This window comes from Mixophyes fleayi, chromosome 3 (assembly GCF_038048845.1).
Source record: "Mixophyes fleayi isolate aMixFle1 chromosome 3, aMixFle1.hap1, whole genome shotgun sequence".
NCBI lineage: Eukaryota > Metazoa > Chordata > Amphibia > Anura > Limnodynastidae > Mixophyes > Mixophyes fleayi.
In genome coordinates, this window is record NC_134404.1 from 107100449 (window position 1) to 107116713 (window position 16265).

Sequence of the window (16265 nt, forward strand, 5' to 3'; positions counted from 1 at the left end):
ATAGATAGAAAATTAATTAAAATCGAGACAAGCATATGCTGCAATGTAATACAAAAGACAATATTATGAGTATCTGGTACATAGCTGAAGAGAAAACATCTCATTAAAGGAGCATATTAATTTTTGTAGATACATAATCCTGTATCTTCTCTAAGTCTCTGTTTATGTGTAAGATGTGCCAGGTCACCTGTAGTTGAAGTGCATGATGGCCTGCAGAGCATTTCCCCCTCCAGTTGTAATATCTCCTTCGAAACCAGGAAGCAGCGGAGTGATTACATACACTCGATACCTTTTGTTTTCCCTATGAAACAGACACAGTACAATCTGAGCTCCATGTCGCTCTTTCATTTGATAACATAAAAATAGTATTTTTGAAGGTTTTTTGCAGCCTAATAGTTCTGGAAAGTGAAAAAAAATCTAATGTTTAGTGAGGAAAACAAGTTGAAGGCTAATTTCTGCTTCAATGGGAGTATGGCCTCAGGGGCAAACGCAGGATTTGTAGAGGGGGTTTCCACACCATGCCGCTAGTGGGCGTGACCAGCATGCATGGGGGCGTGGCTATAATTTTAGACAGTGCTTGGCTGCTCTCCAACTCTATCCCCATAATATACATGGGCAATGCTGCGTGCACTACTATTAGGTCCACGCAGCTCTCCCTTTTCAAGCAGAGCTGTGTGAAGCGGGAGCAGGACCAGCCACCTCAATTATATAGTGCCCCAGGCTTGGAGGGGGGTTTCCAGGCACTTGGAACCCCCCCCCCCCCCCCCCTCGGTTTGCCTATGGGCCTGGTAGCAGGGCGTCAGTCTCAGGTCACTGTGTGTGTGTGTGTGTGTGTGTGTGTGTCGGTGTGTGTGTGTGTAAAAAGGAATTACAGTATATCTAGCATGTATGTTTCATTGTAGTAGGCACAAATAAGCAAAAACATTTATTATGTTTCAGTGCCTTAAGACTTTGCTGGAGGGAATGTACATTGTGTTATATAAAAAGAACATAGTTACCTGTGAGCTTTAATGATCCTCTGAGCAATTGTGTCTCCAATCTTGTTAAACACAACTTTACTGTCAGAACAACTGATGAAGAACTGGTTCTGGAACAAATTCAAAGTAATACAGTTTTATAGAGGATGTGACATGAAATAGGGCATTGGAGTTATTGGGGTATACCTGCTAATGTTGTCTATAACATCTTAGCTAAAACTACACACGTTCAACCAGCCTGCCCACACTACACCCATCTGTCCCTTGTTCCCTCTATCTCATGTAGAATGTAAGCTCTCAAGACAATCTTTCATTCAAAAAGATCAGAAAAAAGAGTAACATCTGTGTAAAAGGTGTAAAATGATTTATAAAAACTGGATATAAGTGGGTAATGAAATTACTGCTTGATATATACTAAAAATAGAACAATACAACAAAAAAATGAACCATGGTCAGATATAAAAATGCCTTATATGAATATGTAAATGACAAGCGGAAGAGTACTTAGACAGCTATTATATCTTGATAAAAGGTATATAAGAGTCTTATGAGTTGAAGTGTTGCTTTCAATGCCATTTTTACTCTTGACAACATTGGTTTCTAGTAAGAAAATGTTATTGCTCTATGAACATGTGCATACTTGTTCTGATATTTTTCTGTAGATATAGAAACACACTTTAACAGTACTGCATGGTAAATAGCCATAATGAACTGCCACTTGGATGTGGTGTCACAGACATATTAAAGTAACAAGCTCAGCCTCAGCTTAGCAGCAGTGTGATGACAGAGGGAGCAGAAGTGCAGGAGGGACAAAGAAATATCAAACATGCTACAGAACACTGCATGATGTTAGTATCCAATTATTTTATAATGTAGTCCACTTTCCCCAAAGCAAAGATTATATAGAAAAATCTTCTCTGAACATTAACTAGCATTGACCTATAACACTGACCTGTAACACACTGCTAGAGTAAGTGGGATGTCACTTATTATATGTATAGGCAGAAATTCAAGTGTTCCTAAACATCTGCTTGTTTTAATCACCAGGCCCTTTATGGCTGACAAAGTGTTGCAGTGACCTGGTCAACCTATATTACATCCTGATAAGTATGTTATCAGGATGTAATACAGCTGCTTTGGACATAATGGTTCTGTTACTCCTTTATTTCTCAGATTGTTTCTGCTTCCATTCTCTTTATCATTGTTTTGAAGGCAAAGATGATCGAGTTGCTTCTTATAACCCGAGGAAACATTGGACAAGGATGTGCGGTAGCTACAGTGGTCACTTGTGTGTCCTCCAATAGCTCCACTCTTTGCCTTATATACTTTAGATTATCCTTCTTTCAGATCCATTTTAACAGGTTTCAAAAGATACCTCATTAATTGTTTCATAAATGCACAAGATAACGCAGCTGAAGACTTGCAGGGATAATAGGTTATGTCCTCATCACCTGAATTGTCCATCCATTCAGTGCAGGAACCAGTTTGGGAGGTTGAAGACAGCTTGTCTGCTTGAGATGGAGCACAGTCTCATGGTTTGCTTTCCCCATATTAAATAAGTTTAGAAGACATATTCAGCTTTTCCTGTCTCTTTTATCTCCTATCCTCACAGAAGTGACGGTATAAGTTTATAATACAGGGTGGGACATAAAGATCTCCCACATTTTGAAAGGGTATAAAAAATTAACAAAACTATTTAGGAAAACATTATATTTATTTCTGAAAAGAACATAAAAACTAGTTTTGTTTTAATGGGTTTTAAAAATCATATCAGACAAATGGCGGCCATCGTTGGAAATACATTGCTGAAGACGTTCCCAGAATTTCTCCATCACTCTCCTGGTCATATCAGGTGGAATGTCTTGGATTTCCTGTCTGATCCTTTCCTTCAAATCCTCAAGAGATTGAGGACGATGTTTGAAAACCTTTTCCTTCATATATCCCCAAAGGAAAAAGCCATATGGGCTTAAATCTGGTGACCGTGCCGGCCACCCCACTTCTCCCCTTAAAGAGATCAAACACCCAGGGAACACTCCGAGCGAACGTTGTGCTGTGTGAACTGTGGCCCCATCCTGTTGAAACCATACATGTTCTGTATCCACATTATCCAGTTTGGGGCCCAAAAATTTGAAATCATTAGCAAAATCGTTTTCCTATTTGGTACAGATGCAGTTTGACTCTGAGCGAAGCGTGTATGGAACACTCTCTGCTTCGTTATCACAGAACGATTGTTCACATAATATGCTTGAACAACAAAGCCCCGATGTTCACTGGTCCAATTCATGATGGGTACTAAAAATGGCAGAGCCTAACCTACCGAATTAAATCTACCCCACCTCTTTACCCCCAATACAACTCACACAGTGCCCCCTCGAATTATGGGAGATCTTTATGCCCCATCCTGTATGACTGTCAATCCATGCCCTTATTTCATTATTAAAGCTTTATGGATTGTATACAGTAGTAAATAGATGTAGTTGAGTGATAGAGATCCAGATACAACACCTTACACTCTATGTGTAACCAATCCATAATGGTTAACATTTTGTGGCAGATGCCCCCCTGCCCCCCCTCCCCCAAAGTCCAGCCTCCCCCTGCATATTAACAGGCGGTGGCATAGGTGCAGGGACCCAAGCCTAGGTGTGGGAGCTGCTGGGAATTGAGTTACAGGAGGTCAGGAGTTGATAACTTATGGCCTTCTATCAAATGGTTCCTATTTTTCTAGACAGTTTGGAGTGAAATACTGAAATAATGTGTAGTATGTACTCTGCTATCTTCCAAGCTCAGTATGCTGTCAATCATATCACAATATCTACAGCTTACCAGCAGTGTGTGTATGTGCAGGCATGAAACCCAATGGCTGGTAGCCAAATAATTGTCAAAGACAGCAGTCAGGGAAATAAATACAAGGCAGCACACTAACAAGCTGCAGACTTGATGCACTGGAGAACTGGAGAACAGCCAGTGTCAGTGTTAATGCCAGAGGTTTGGTACCAAGAATAGCTTTAAACTTATTGCTAACAGTGACTGGAGTAAATACTGAAGATTCAGTATACAGGATAACTTGGAACAGAACAATGGCTGTGACCAGGGTTAATGTGAAAGACTCGGTACACAGGAAAACTTGGGACTTGGCAGCAGCTGTAGTCAGGATTAATGCCAGAGAATTAATATATGGAGAGACTTGGAACTCAATGGTTACCGTAGTATCCTACATCTCAGCCTGGACGACAAAGCCCCAAATGTTTGTGACACTGGTTAAAAAGAAGATATCACCTACTAGTCCTCCCTTTCTTGAAACAAATCCCTAATTTCCACCTCTCCCTCTCCAGAGCCTATACATCTGAGGAAATAGTCAGCTCTATATGTTATTGTGGCCAAATGACATAATATTTTCCATATTATCATTTCTATGAGAGGGCTTACAATTACATATCTAAGTTACCCTACGCCAAAATACAAATATAATCAGCCTACATGTGAAACTCGTAAGATTAATGCTCTCCTGGGAAAGAGCGGGTCTTGGTAATATAGTATTTAGTTAAAAGGATATTCATTAGTTACTTTGCCATTTAAATGAAATGTAATGATTCTTTAGGCTTTAATCACGATTGCAATTTAATATGTTCTGCTGAAAGCTTCATGATTCCACAGTAATCGCTGACATTTTTATTTAAGATTTTTTCATGTTTTTCTGCCTTCCCTTCTAAACAAATGCATACAGTGGGTGAACACAATGTGTACACAACAAGCAGCGTGTTCTTACCTCAATGTAAATGTAGTGCTTGCTATTTTCTATCACATGTACATAAGCATTGTGGATAGACTCTTCATGGTACTTAATACCTGCTGACCAGTCTGCTGCAGAACGGATCACCTAGGAATAAAATACAAAACTGCGGGATTAGCTGATGTTAGATATATTCACATAGGGAAACATCACACGCGGTTTAGTAGTTTTTAGTATTTTACACACGCTTATCAGAAAAGTGTGGTCTGCATGGAATAATGAGGGTAAAAGATTAGCCTCCACCGGTTAACCCATATCACTGTGTTTTTTTTAAATAGGTGGAATAGGTAAAATACAGTATCTAATTCAAAGATCATAATATCAATTGGTCTCCCATCGGAAATAACATTTATACACAACATTCCCATCCCCTTAAATGAGTTTTCACGTACCAGGAACCAAAACAGTTGCTTAGAACGCCCTGACACTAGTGCTTAGATATAGCACTGTCTCGCTGCTGATAATCAGGATCAGTTCAAATTCATAGAGTCACAGTTATTAACACAGGCGCTGACTGGACTAAGCCTCAGCTGATGACAAGATTAAGTCAGCAGCTGCGCTAATAAGTGACACCGCGCAGTCTGAACCTCCCTTTCCTGCAGATGTTGACACCTGGATTAGGCTTTGACAACTGTGAGAAACGCTAGGGGTGTAAGTATTTTAGCTGTAATAACTTAGGATACCAGGATATCCCAGACACAAGATATGTGGTAGTATTTTCATAGAATTATACAGAAAATTAAACATGGTGTGAGAAACCTTCAGGCTTCAGGATGTCCATGCCTTTGTTTAAATATTACAGGAAGCACAGCAAAGTCACTAGGTTAGATACAGTGCTTTTTGATAAATAGATCGTTATAGGTCTATTTTGCTTTGAAGAAGTGATTATGGTGCAAGACTGGTATTTATTAAAACAGCAAAAAATCAAGTTCATGTCCAAACAATCACTCTTATCATAGCTTCTAGTATACTATGTGATCTTAATGAACTGAGCAATTTTCACAACCTGTTTGTAAAAAGGAAGAAAAAGAATTGTGGATAAATGTATAACCAGCTAGCAGGCTCCATACAAAAGTGTTATCATTGATGGCAGGGACGATACTTAGAGGTGTCTCACCAGAAGGAAGTTGTGTAAAGGCCTCAATCTGAGCACTCACAGGTCAAACACACTGCTCAGCCCGAGTGCTGAGCAACAGGATCAATCTGTCCACACTTGTCCGGCTGGATCACATAGGGTCCTGGTACTGCAATCAGCACCGATCACATACTGGTCATCTGATGAATGCAAATGTGAACGTTTCTCTATAAGTCAATTTTGGAGCCTTCACACTTCAATATCTGCCAATTCCAATATTTCAAATGGAGCATCAGCATATCAAGTAAGACAGAGCCACGTACGGTTGGCCAAACTGGATGATATTGGTAACTATTCAGACACTTGGCCCAGGTTCAATAGGGACTATCAGTGCAACTGGAAGATGAATGCACAAGATGATAGCTGCTATCTTCAAAGTGTATTTTCCAAATAAAAATTTTATTTACCCAATAAAAATCGGATTCATAATTGGACGATCTGGCATCGGTCTTGTTTTAGGGCAACACACGCTGGGATACTGCAGCTTGTGTGCTTAGTTTTATAGTAACAGACAGAGAACTAGTTGAGGGTCATATTGCAGGTAACAAGGGAGGGGTGCATAGAGAGTTTATGGAAACAATTATGATTTCCAGTAATGATGCAACACCAGGAAGAAGTGACCCTATTGCTTATGAATAAGCTGAACAAATGACTAAGCTCATAGCGTTCAGTTTAAAAAACAGATACTATCAATCACACTTATTACTCATACCTTTTACACGGAGAAAAAAAACAACGATAGCCTTTGTCCTCCATAATTTTCCAAATATACAGTACGTTCAGCACACAATCAGAGAACTACTAATGGATTGTTTACTATTAATCTCTTCCCTCGGACAACCTACTGCTGGTGACATAAAGCTGCTATGTTAGATAAAAATAAATCTCTTATTGTATTACATCGTCAGAATAAAGAATACAATACATACATTGAACCAGCAGGGGGAGCTTTAGGAGTATATTTTAGCGCTACAGTTCATTTTTCCACACCAGCATTAAAGGTATTCCATCTGACAGATCACTATCTGGGGACAGCAGTGTCCTGGTACAAGGAGAATGCTTGTGGATTACTATCAGTGCCTCACCCACAAAACACGTAAGCATGGCTTGTTCCACTCTTTCATCATTCTAAGAAAATGCTACTAGCAAAACGTATTAACAATTTACTATCCAAAGCTACATTATGGTGAACTCCACTGTTTGCAAACTAGCAAATCTGACCTAAGAACACTTGTATAAAAGTGCCCAATTATTTTCACATTTTACACAGAAATAAAGAAAACAGATGACAAAGGTGTAGATAATATTGCATATGGCAGCCAATAAGTCGGACAATAAGTAAATGTGTACTATATTCAAATAATACAGACAGGAAGATGTAGCCGTCTATTTATAGCAATGCTAATAGCATCTAGTTTGAAATGTTGCCATGTGCTCTATTCCTAATACCTTGAAGATAACATACAACAATCATGTGAGAGTCTGTAAAATATCAGTAGACATTTGTCCATCTCACAAAGATAAAAACTAATGTTAAAGCATAACAGAGAAAGGAGTTTGATAAAAGGAGAGTTATAATATTATATTTTATATACACAACATAAGCATCTTCCTTACTTATAGGTCACATGGGATGACACATACAAAAATGATCTATATTACACAGCTTAAGAACGACCATGACCTTGACGACAGCTATGGCTGCCTAAATGTTTGTGAGAAGGTCATCATCATCATCATTTATTTATATAGCGCCACTGATTCTGCAGCGCTGTACAGAGAACTCACTCACATCAGTCCCTGCCCCATTGGGGTTTACAGTCTAAATTCCCTAATATACACAGACAGACAGACAGAGAGAGATTAGGGTCAATTTTGCTAGCAGCCAATTAACCTACCAGTATGTTTTTGGAGTGTGGGAGGAAACCGAAGCACCCGGAGGAAACCCACGCAAACACAGGGAGAACATACAAACGCCACACAGATATGGTCATCTTCGGGAATTGAACTTATGACCCCAGTGCTGTGAGGCAGAAGTGCTAACCACTACGCCATCATCACAAAATATAAGGCATCAGCATCTTAAAACGGAGGTCAAAGTCAGAATACACATTATTTACTTCTACAATATATAGAACGTTTCAGTTCTAAGCGTCACTAAATAGTATCCAGGACGTTCTAAGTTACTTATTTGGTATGATTCTCAGACAGGTTTCAGTCATCTTTCTTACTGCTTTATACACTGAGACAGAGAAATAAAAACATTTCACATGATGAAGTGGGTACAGTGAATGAGAACCAGAAATGCAATGGGTCACAGTGGCTGTGATGTGCTTTGCTGCTTAGCAGGACTTATAAACACAGCCCAGACTACAGACATTACTTTATGTTGGTATTGCTCATAAAAGGAAGTTTGATGCTTTCCCCCAAACTCTGCTAGAGGGGAGGACAATATTTAAATATGATATTTTCCAGCATTCTGCATAAGACAGGAGCACTAGTCAAGTTCCACTTTCCATCTGCTCCAGGTCCCTCCATCTGTTTCCAAGCACAGTGTTTTTCTGCTGACAATTCTTCTGTATGGAGGAGACGCCCACAGATCTATGGAAAGTGCCAATGTCTGGGAAACATCTCCCTGCATTGGATGGCAGAAAGCAGCCTCTCACTGCAGCTCCTCATTGAGGACCCACACTTGTTCCATCAACATGTGCTGTACTTTGAACTGGCTGTGTGAACTGGATATGTACTCTATGACAGGATCACTAAGCCCAATACAAGCTGCCCTACGTGAAAGAAATACTAGTGACCCATGCAAATATATACAAACAATACAGAAAGGTATTAGATTTGAATATATGGAACAAACAAATACAACATTGAACATCTAAAGTCATGTTAAGGTACGGACATTAAAGGACATGTGTGTGAATTACTACTGTGGGCTAGAATTACTAAGCTGCAGGTTTGAAAACGTGGGGATGTTGCCTATAGCAACCAATGAGATTCTAGCTTTCATTTATTTAGTACTTTCTACAAAATGACAGCTAGAATCTGATTGGTTGCTATAGGCAACATCCCCACTTTTTCAAACCCCCAGCTTAGTAAATCTAGCCCTGAGTGTTTGTGAGCTATTACAGTGCGTTGGGAAGTTATCACGAACTTAAAATGGTCAGATATAGGATCACCTGAATTTACATGTACTTGATGCTGGTTTGTATAATGCGTGGCATGTATTGTGAAACAATACATTTTGTACATTTGTTCTGAGACAGACAATAGTACATTCATGTGCACAGGTGTTATGCTTAGATGTTATTTCCCTAAGACCCATGGGAACAACAAGCACAGTGGCCTAGTGGTTAGCACTTCTGCCTCACAGCACTGGTGTCATGAGTTCGAGTCCCGACCATGGCCTTATCTGTGTGGAGTTTGTATGTTTTCCCTGTGTTTGCGTGGGTTTCCTCCAGGTGCTCTTGACCCTAGTCTCTCTCTCTCTCTCTGTGTCTATGTTAGGGAAGTTAGACTGTAAGCTCCAATGGGGCAGGGACTGATGTGAATGAGTTCTCTGTACAGCGCTGCGGAATTAGTGGCACTACATAAATAAATAATGATGATGATGAACAAGGAGGAATGTCTGTCCTCCTTGTCGCACACACTCTGAGGTAAAAGTGGCAGACTACACAGGAGATATAGATGTTGCTGTGCCCTGGGGACCACTGAGATATTCGGGGTCTTATGGTAGCAACTTTTATCTTCAGGGTAAACAAATTCCCGGTGGTCGCCATCTTAGCTGCGCCACGAGCAGTGAGCAAGGCCAAGATGGACAGAAACAACTACAAAGGGGAACCAATGGGACTACAGAACCTATACAGACCCTGGTGCAGGGTAGTAGTCAGAAAAGGATGGGATCAGGACAGAAGGGTCTAGGGGGAAGCCATAATGATTCAGCAGAGGCCGGTGTGCTAGGAAAGGACATGTATAGGCTGAAAGCTGATGAGGAATTTGTGAATGAACATCAGCTGGTCTCATTAGCAGCTAACAGTAAATCACATCAAATAGGGGGCCTGACAGTGATATTCTCAGCAGCACACAGCCCACCGTCCACCTCACATGCTGCACTCCATTAGTATGTCAATATGCTGTATTGCATTGGCAAATGTGACATTTCTAGACATAATTTTGTGCAAAGGGGATCACCGTATAATGCTGATGTCCTTTTCTCTTCCTGTAGAGCATGACCACTGTTGTCTCTACACTGAGCAGTCTGGACATCACAGTGTTATAGTGCATAGTTAGTTAAACTGATGAGCAGAATCTCAATGCAGCTCTATACGGTGAAGGTGCCATTAGATTTAAGATTTTAACCCTTATTTTGATATCCCTTAATTTACAGAGAACATTGGGTATAACAGTATATTACAGTTTAACATGCTGCTGTTGACTAACAAATTTCATAAGGAGCCCTTATCTTCAATAACGTTTTCATGTTAGTAATACAGCTGACATTTGTCAGATACTTCATTTCACAACCACACCTAAAACACACTATAAAATGTATGCACCAAAGATGAGGATGTATCACAATTTCCCCAACTCTTCTACTACGTGAAACACTGGCTCTATTTCTTCATATTTCCTCGGCTGTGGAAAGCTTATGGTTACATGTAACTGTCACGTAGAGCATGAACCAGGAGAGGGCGGGCAGGTTTTCCATTTGCTGAAGTGCAATAATGCTTTTAACCTCTGTAACAATAAACATAATGACTTCTATGTCAGTGTTTTTTACGGTTTTGAAATCTAGCAGACGCCACACCTACCTGTGCTCTGGCATGAACCGACCCTGGCACCTGATAGGGCATCTCCTTGGCTGTTTTGTGGGATTTTGGAAGCAGGAATGGGTAGGAAAGAGAACGGTACTTAGGCTTCATGATCTAAAACAGAAGATTAAACAACTTAAACAATAAGGTGTACAGTCTAACAGCCAAAGTCATAAAGCAGAGCTAGTATAGAGGACTCTAGTATTTGTACAGCAGAACACCAATGAACCACACACCTTTGTGAAGTTCCAGCGCTGAATGAAGTGCCTTGCAACGTCACGTGCTGCTCTTCCATGTACCACAGAAGAAATGTCATGCCAGGGCATTCTAGGTGTTTGGTATCTGTCAATAAAGTCTAAACAGAGATGAATGCAGATGGCGGACACTGTATTGGGTATATATTAATATGTTTACATAACATTATTAACAAAAAAATGTGAAATATCCTTTTCAAGTAAGAGGCTGCTCCAGTTTAACCCAAGTCAAGCACTCTTTATATTATTTTACTTTGAGCTTTAAGGGGGGTATTCAATTGTTAGCGTTAACGAAAAAAAACGAGCGCTCAAAAAATATTACCGTTTATACGGTAATATTGCGCGCGAAAAGCGTTAATACGGTAGTTTACTCGCGGAATTTCAGCTCGCCGCTCCCTGAAATTCCGCGAGTAATTACCGTATTAACGCTAAGATTTTTTGAGCGCTCGTTTTTTTTCGTTAACGCTAACAATTGAATACCCCCCTAAGATTCAAAGTGGAAACTCTGTGAAATTCCCTCCCTTGTATAATAAGACTTAGCCCCTAGCCTCAAGTATTCAATGAAAAGTCATCTCTTCAGGCAAGTTTATCAGTTATCTACCTTCTTACTCTACCAAGGGTATTCTATTCAATCATCATCCCTCTACACAGTTCACTCAAAACATACATGTGTTCTCCTTCTATACTTAACCCTCTGACTCTCCAAACCAACATTGCTGTGTGACTGGATCATATAGCCCTACTAAGTACATTATTATAATGTGTTGTTTAGTTACAGTCACTTACAGCCAGGCAATACAATTCTACTATAACCGCTTTGACGCTATAGCCCCTAGGTTCCCAAACTGTGCGCCGCGGCTCCCAGGGGTGCCGTGGCGCTGTCACAGAGGTGCCGTAGACAGGAAGAAGAAGAAGCAGAAGATTAAAAAAAAAAAAATACCAATCCGACGGCGCCTGGGACCCAGCATCCTCCCTCCTCGCTTCTCACTGAATGCCGGGCATGACGTCATCACGCCCGACATATTCAGTGAGAAGTGGCAGAAGATAGGATGCTGGTAAGTTTTTTTTTTTCGTTTTTTTTCTTCTTCCTGTCCACGGCGGGATACAGAGGGGGCAGAGCGTGGATGCACAGGAGGCAAAGTCAGGGGGCAGAGTGTGTGGATGAAGGGGGCCAGGGCCTGATTAAGGGTTCTGGCCGCCCTAGGCTAATACGGCCGCAGCGCCCCCTTCCTCCTCCGAATATATAGGTGTATAGGAACACTCCTGAATATGAATGTTCAGGTGTATTCTCCAGCATTCAAATTTAGACAGATTGTGCCATTGTCTCTTACCTGTTCTTGCTCTTCTCTCTTGCAACTTTGTTATCCTCTCGCTGCCTTCTGGAAAGTTGGCGTCCTGTTTTGAAAATGCAAAAATGTATTATAATGCAAACCCTGAATGATTAGGCCCTTTAGTTAAAACAAAACACTCCATTATGGCCAGCTAAAAGTACCCCATTGTACAGGCATATATAAGCAACATCTGAATATTTGTTGTCAATCAAATACAAACCTCTACCAGCCCCATCTCACTAATATTTAGTATTCTAGTGATTGCTGAGACCACAGAGAGCATCCATGTGACCACAACACAATCATAAGATTATGCCCCCCAAAGCTGCTCTATTTTTTAAATACCCCCTGCAGCCATTTTCCTTAACCACCAACCCATCCCCCCCCGCAGCCATTTTCCTTAACCCCTGCTGCAGCCATTTTCTTTACCTCCCACCCTGCATCCATCCCCCTTGCAGCTATTTTCCTTACCTCCACTCTGTAGCTATCCCCCCGTCACATCAAAACTCCCCCAGTCACATATATCAGCCCCCCTCCTCTGCCCTCTTTAATACATATCAACCTCTCTCCCTCCCTATAGATTTTCATGGCAGCCCCCCCCCCCCTCCCACCCTATAGATTTGTATGACAGTCCCCCTCCCCCTCCCTATACATATGCATGACAGTCCCCCCTCCCCCTCCCTATAGATATGCAGGGCAGTTCCTCCCTATAAATATGCAGGGTAGTTCCCCCCCCCCCTCCCTAGAGATATGCAGGGTAGTTCCCCCCCCCCTCCCTATAGATATGCAGGGTAGTTTCCCCCCCTATAGATATGCAGGGTAGTTCCCCCCCTCCCTATAGATATGCAGGGTAGTTTCCCCCCCCTCCCTATAGATATGCAGGGTAGTTCCCCCCCCCCCCTCCCTATAGATATGCACGGTAGTTCCCCCCCTCCCTATAGATATGCAGGGTAGTTCCCACCCTCCCTATGGATATGCAGGGCAGTTCCCCCCCTCCCTATAGATATGCAGGGTAGTTCCCCCCCCCTCCCTATAGATATGCAGGGTAGTTCCCCCCCTCCCTACAGATATGCAGGGTAGTCCCCCCCCTCCCTATAGATATGCAGGGTAGTTCCCCCCCCTCCCTATAGATATGCAGGGTAGTTCCCCCCCCCTCCCTATAGATATGCAGGGTAGTTCCTCCCCCCCCTCCCTATAGATATGCAGGGTAGTTCCCCCCCCCCCTCCCTATAGATATGCAGGGTAGTTCCTCCCCCCCCTCCCTATAGATATGCAGGGTAGTTCCCCCCCCTCCCTATAGATATGCAGGGTAGTTCCCCCCCCTCCCTATAGATATGCAGGGTAGTTCCCCCCCTCCCTATAGATATGCAGGGTAGTTCCCCCCCTCCCTATAGATATGCATGGCAGTCCCCCCATCACTTACCTGTTGTTGTGCTGGCCAGCGTCGCTCCTCACTCCTCAGATCAGCAGACAGGAAGTGAAGACATCCTGCTTCCTGTCTGCTGCACAGCAACAGGCAGCCTAGCGATTGGCTGCCTGTTGCTAACCACTGACCACCAATGCTTTTGATCGTCGAGCCGTCCACCCCCCGCGGCGACCCTCCCCCCGCCCCCCACCCCCCCGAACAAAAAAAATTAATTACAAAAAAAAAGGAAAAAAATAAATAAATACCCGCAGCGCGGCACCCCCTGGGACCCAGCGCCCCAGGCTGCAGCCTGGTCAGCCTAGTGGTTGATCAGGCCCTGAAGGGGGCACAGAGTGTGTGGATGAAGGGGGCATAGTGTGTGGATGAAGGAGGGCACAGAGTGTGTGGATGAAGGGGCACAGTGTGTGGATGAAGGGACACAGTATGTGTGTGGATGAAGGGGGCACAGTGTGTGTTAGCTGTAAATTATTCTTTGACAGAAATATAATTGAAAAAAATATATATAAAAATATTCTTTTCCCTTGGATTTATGTGTATTATTTTTGTATACAACTAAATAAGTATTTCTGTCCTGACCTAAATACTTATTACATTTTTTTTGACTACTTATAAAAGGGGACTGCTCGATAATAATATAATATTTTGGAGAGGTGCCTTGAAAAAATTATGGATACTCTAAGCGTGCCGCGAACTGCAAACGTTTGGGAACCGCTGCTATAGACAGAGCAAAGCATCTAGTGGAACTTGGGAGAGTCTTTCTCAAGCAAGGTTATAGTCCCAAAACAAGAGATTCTCAAATTTTAAAAAAATGGCATATCTATGATTAACCTTTTGGACTTCAACCAAACTCTAGAGAAAACCTGACACCTGGAAGTCCATGCAAAATTATAAGAGTACGCCAACCTGTATGATAACTACTATCCTCTCATACCATACAGACAACAATCTAACCTGAAACAACCAATTGTGTGTAGTTCCTATAAGTGGTTCAGCGCACAGTCGCAGATCTCCCTGACTGCAGAGAGAGACACACACACCTATACCACTGACGGGGTACCCGTTCCTGCAAATCATCCAGTTTAGTGTACCCAGGGCCGGATTAACCATAGGGCTAACTGGGCTACAGCCCAGGGGCCTATGGCATCCAGGGGGCCCTTGAAAGTGCTCAGCAGCAGTATTGATCGGTCAGGGGCGGGGGCGCCCCCGGTGCGATCAGTGCTGCTGAGCACTTTCACTGCGGTCCTTCTCCGGCGCGCTGTAGTCTCCTTACTGAGGAGATCTTGTGAATCTCACTCTCACGAGATCTCCTCAGTAAAGAGTGTACAGCGCGCTGGAGAAGGATGTAAGTGCCGGGGGCGGGCAGCTCGGATCACGGGGGGGGGGCCCTCACGGGGGAATGGAGGCCCCCTTAGCCCAGGGGCCTCCATTCCCTTAATCCGGCCCTGAGTGTACCTAGTTGTGTGTGTGGCATATCCCACAACAGGACTGAATGAGGGGAAAAGGGCAACATGGCAGCAAAGAAAGAATGTTAATAATAATCACAAAACAGTTTTCTTGCAGCAGTGACCACAATAATAATGACCTACGAGTCACTGTGCTAATGGGGAACTTCAGAAATAAATTCATGCAAAAATGTCCAACCCTGCACTGTTACCTATATAGAGACAGATGTTTAATATGTCATTATGAATTCCATTAAAGTGTAGTTATCTTTAAACTGTCTCTCCCAATAAATGTCTATTCAAATACTATTTCAAAAACATTTCAAAAGACTCTGCAATCCTCCTCACCTCACAAGTATGTATGATCTGAACCAGGACTTGTGTCACGTGTTAATTCTGCAAATCAACATCTGTGCATCCATGTTTAAACAACGTTTACATCCCACATATATCAAAAAAATAATTTCATTGTTTTGTAATTGTGTGTATAAGTATATTGCATTTAAGAATTTATACTGTATAATGCCTGACGAAGAGTCCACAGTAGTCTGGGAAGCTTGTATTTTAAATTTGTCCAGTTAGCCAATAAAGGGTGCCATCAGAAATCAACTGTTCCCTGCTTCTAAAAATGGCAACTAAGGTAAAATAGACTTTGAGAGTATGTTATGAAACTGAAACATTGGTCGTTAACAACACTGTAATCTAGCATGTTACTCATGTATGGTTTAGTAACTTACCATCAAAGGGTTTATCCAGCTGTACCCAGTCTTTGAAGACAAAGTTGCAGTAGTCTTTTCCATGCCAGAATCGGGTTTCCCCCAGAAGTTCTCCTACACCTGTCTGTAAACTACGGACAGATCCCCTGTCTGCAAACAGCACAAATATACAAACAGCAAACAATCAGCTCCAGAACCTGGGTATAATGTGAAAAGGTTTCGCCATTTTATTAAAACTAGTGATAGATCATGTACTGCTCAGAACAAGTTACCTTTAATGAAAAGTCAAACTTAGACCACCATCCGTGTTTGTAACTTAATGAACCCAAACAGCAAAGTTACCTTAAATTACAATGTAGTTGTTATTGGAAAGAAGA

At 42.0% G+C, this 16265-nt stretch overlaps 1 protein-coding gene across 3 annotated transcripts in view; it reads right to left on the reverse strand.

Moving 5' to 3' along the window:
- PLD1 (phospholipase D1) overlaps positions 1-16265 on the reverse strand; it is a 166375-nt gene that overhangs the window by 21861 nt on the left and 128249 nt on the right. For all 3 annotated transcript variants that reach the window (XM_075202132.1, XM_075202133.1, XM_075202131.1), the window contains 6 exons: positions 15910-16038; positions 10956-11074; positions 10720-10833; positions 4744-4854; positions 999-1087; positions 188-301 (listed from right to left, as the gene is read on the reverse strand). In XM_075202132.1, the coding sequence (XP_075058233.1) occupies positions 188-301; positions 999-1087; positions 4744-4854; positions 10720-10833; positions 10956-11074; positions 15910-16038 (676 nt within the window). The remainder of the gene's footprint in view (positions 1-187; positions 302-998; positions 1088-4743; positions 4855-10719; positions 10834-10955; positions 11075-15909; positions 16039-16265) is intronic.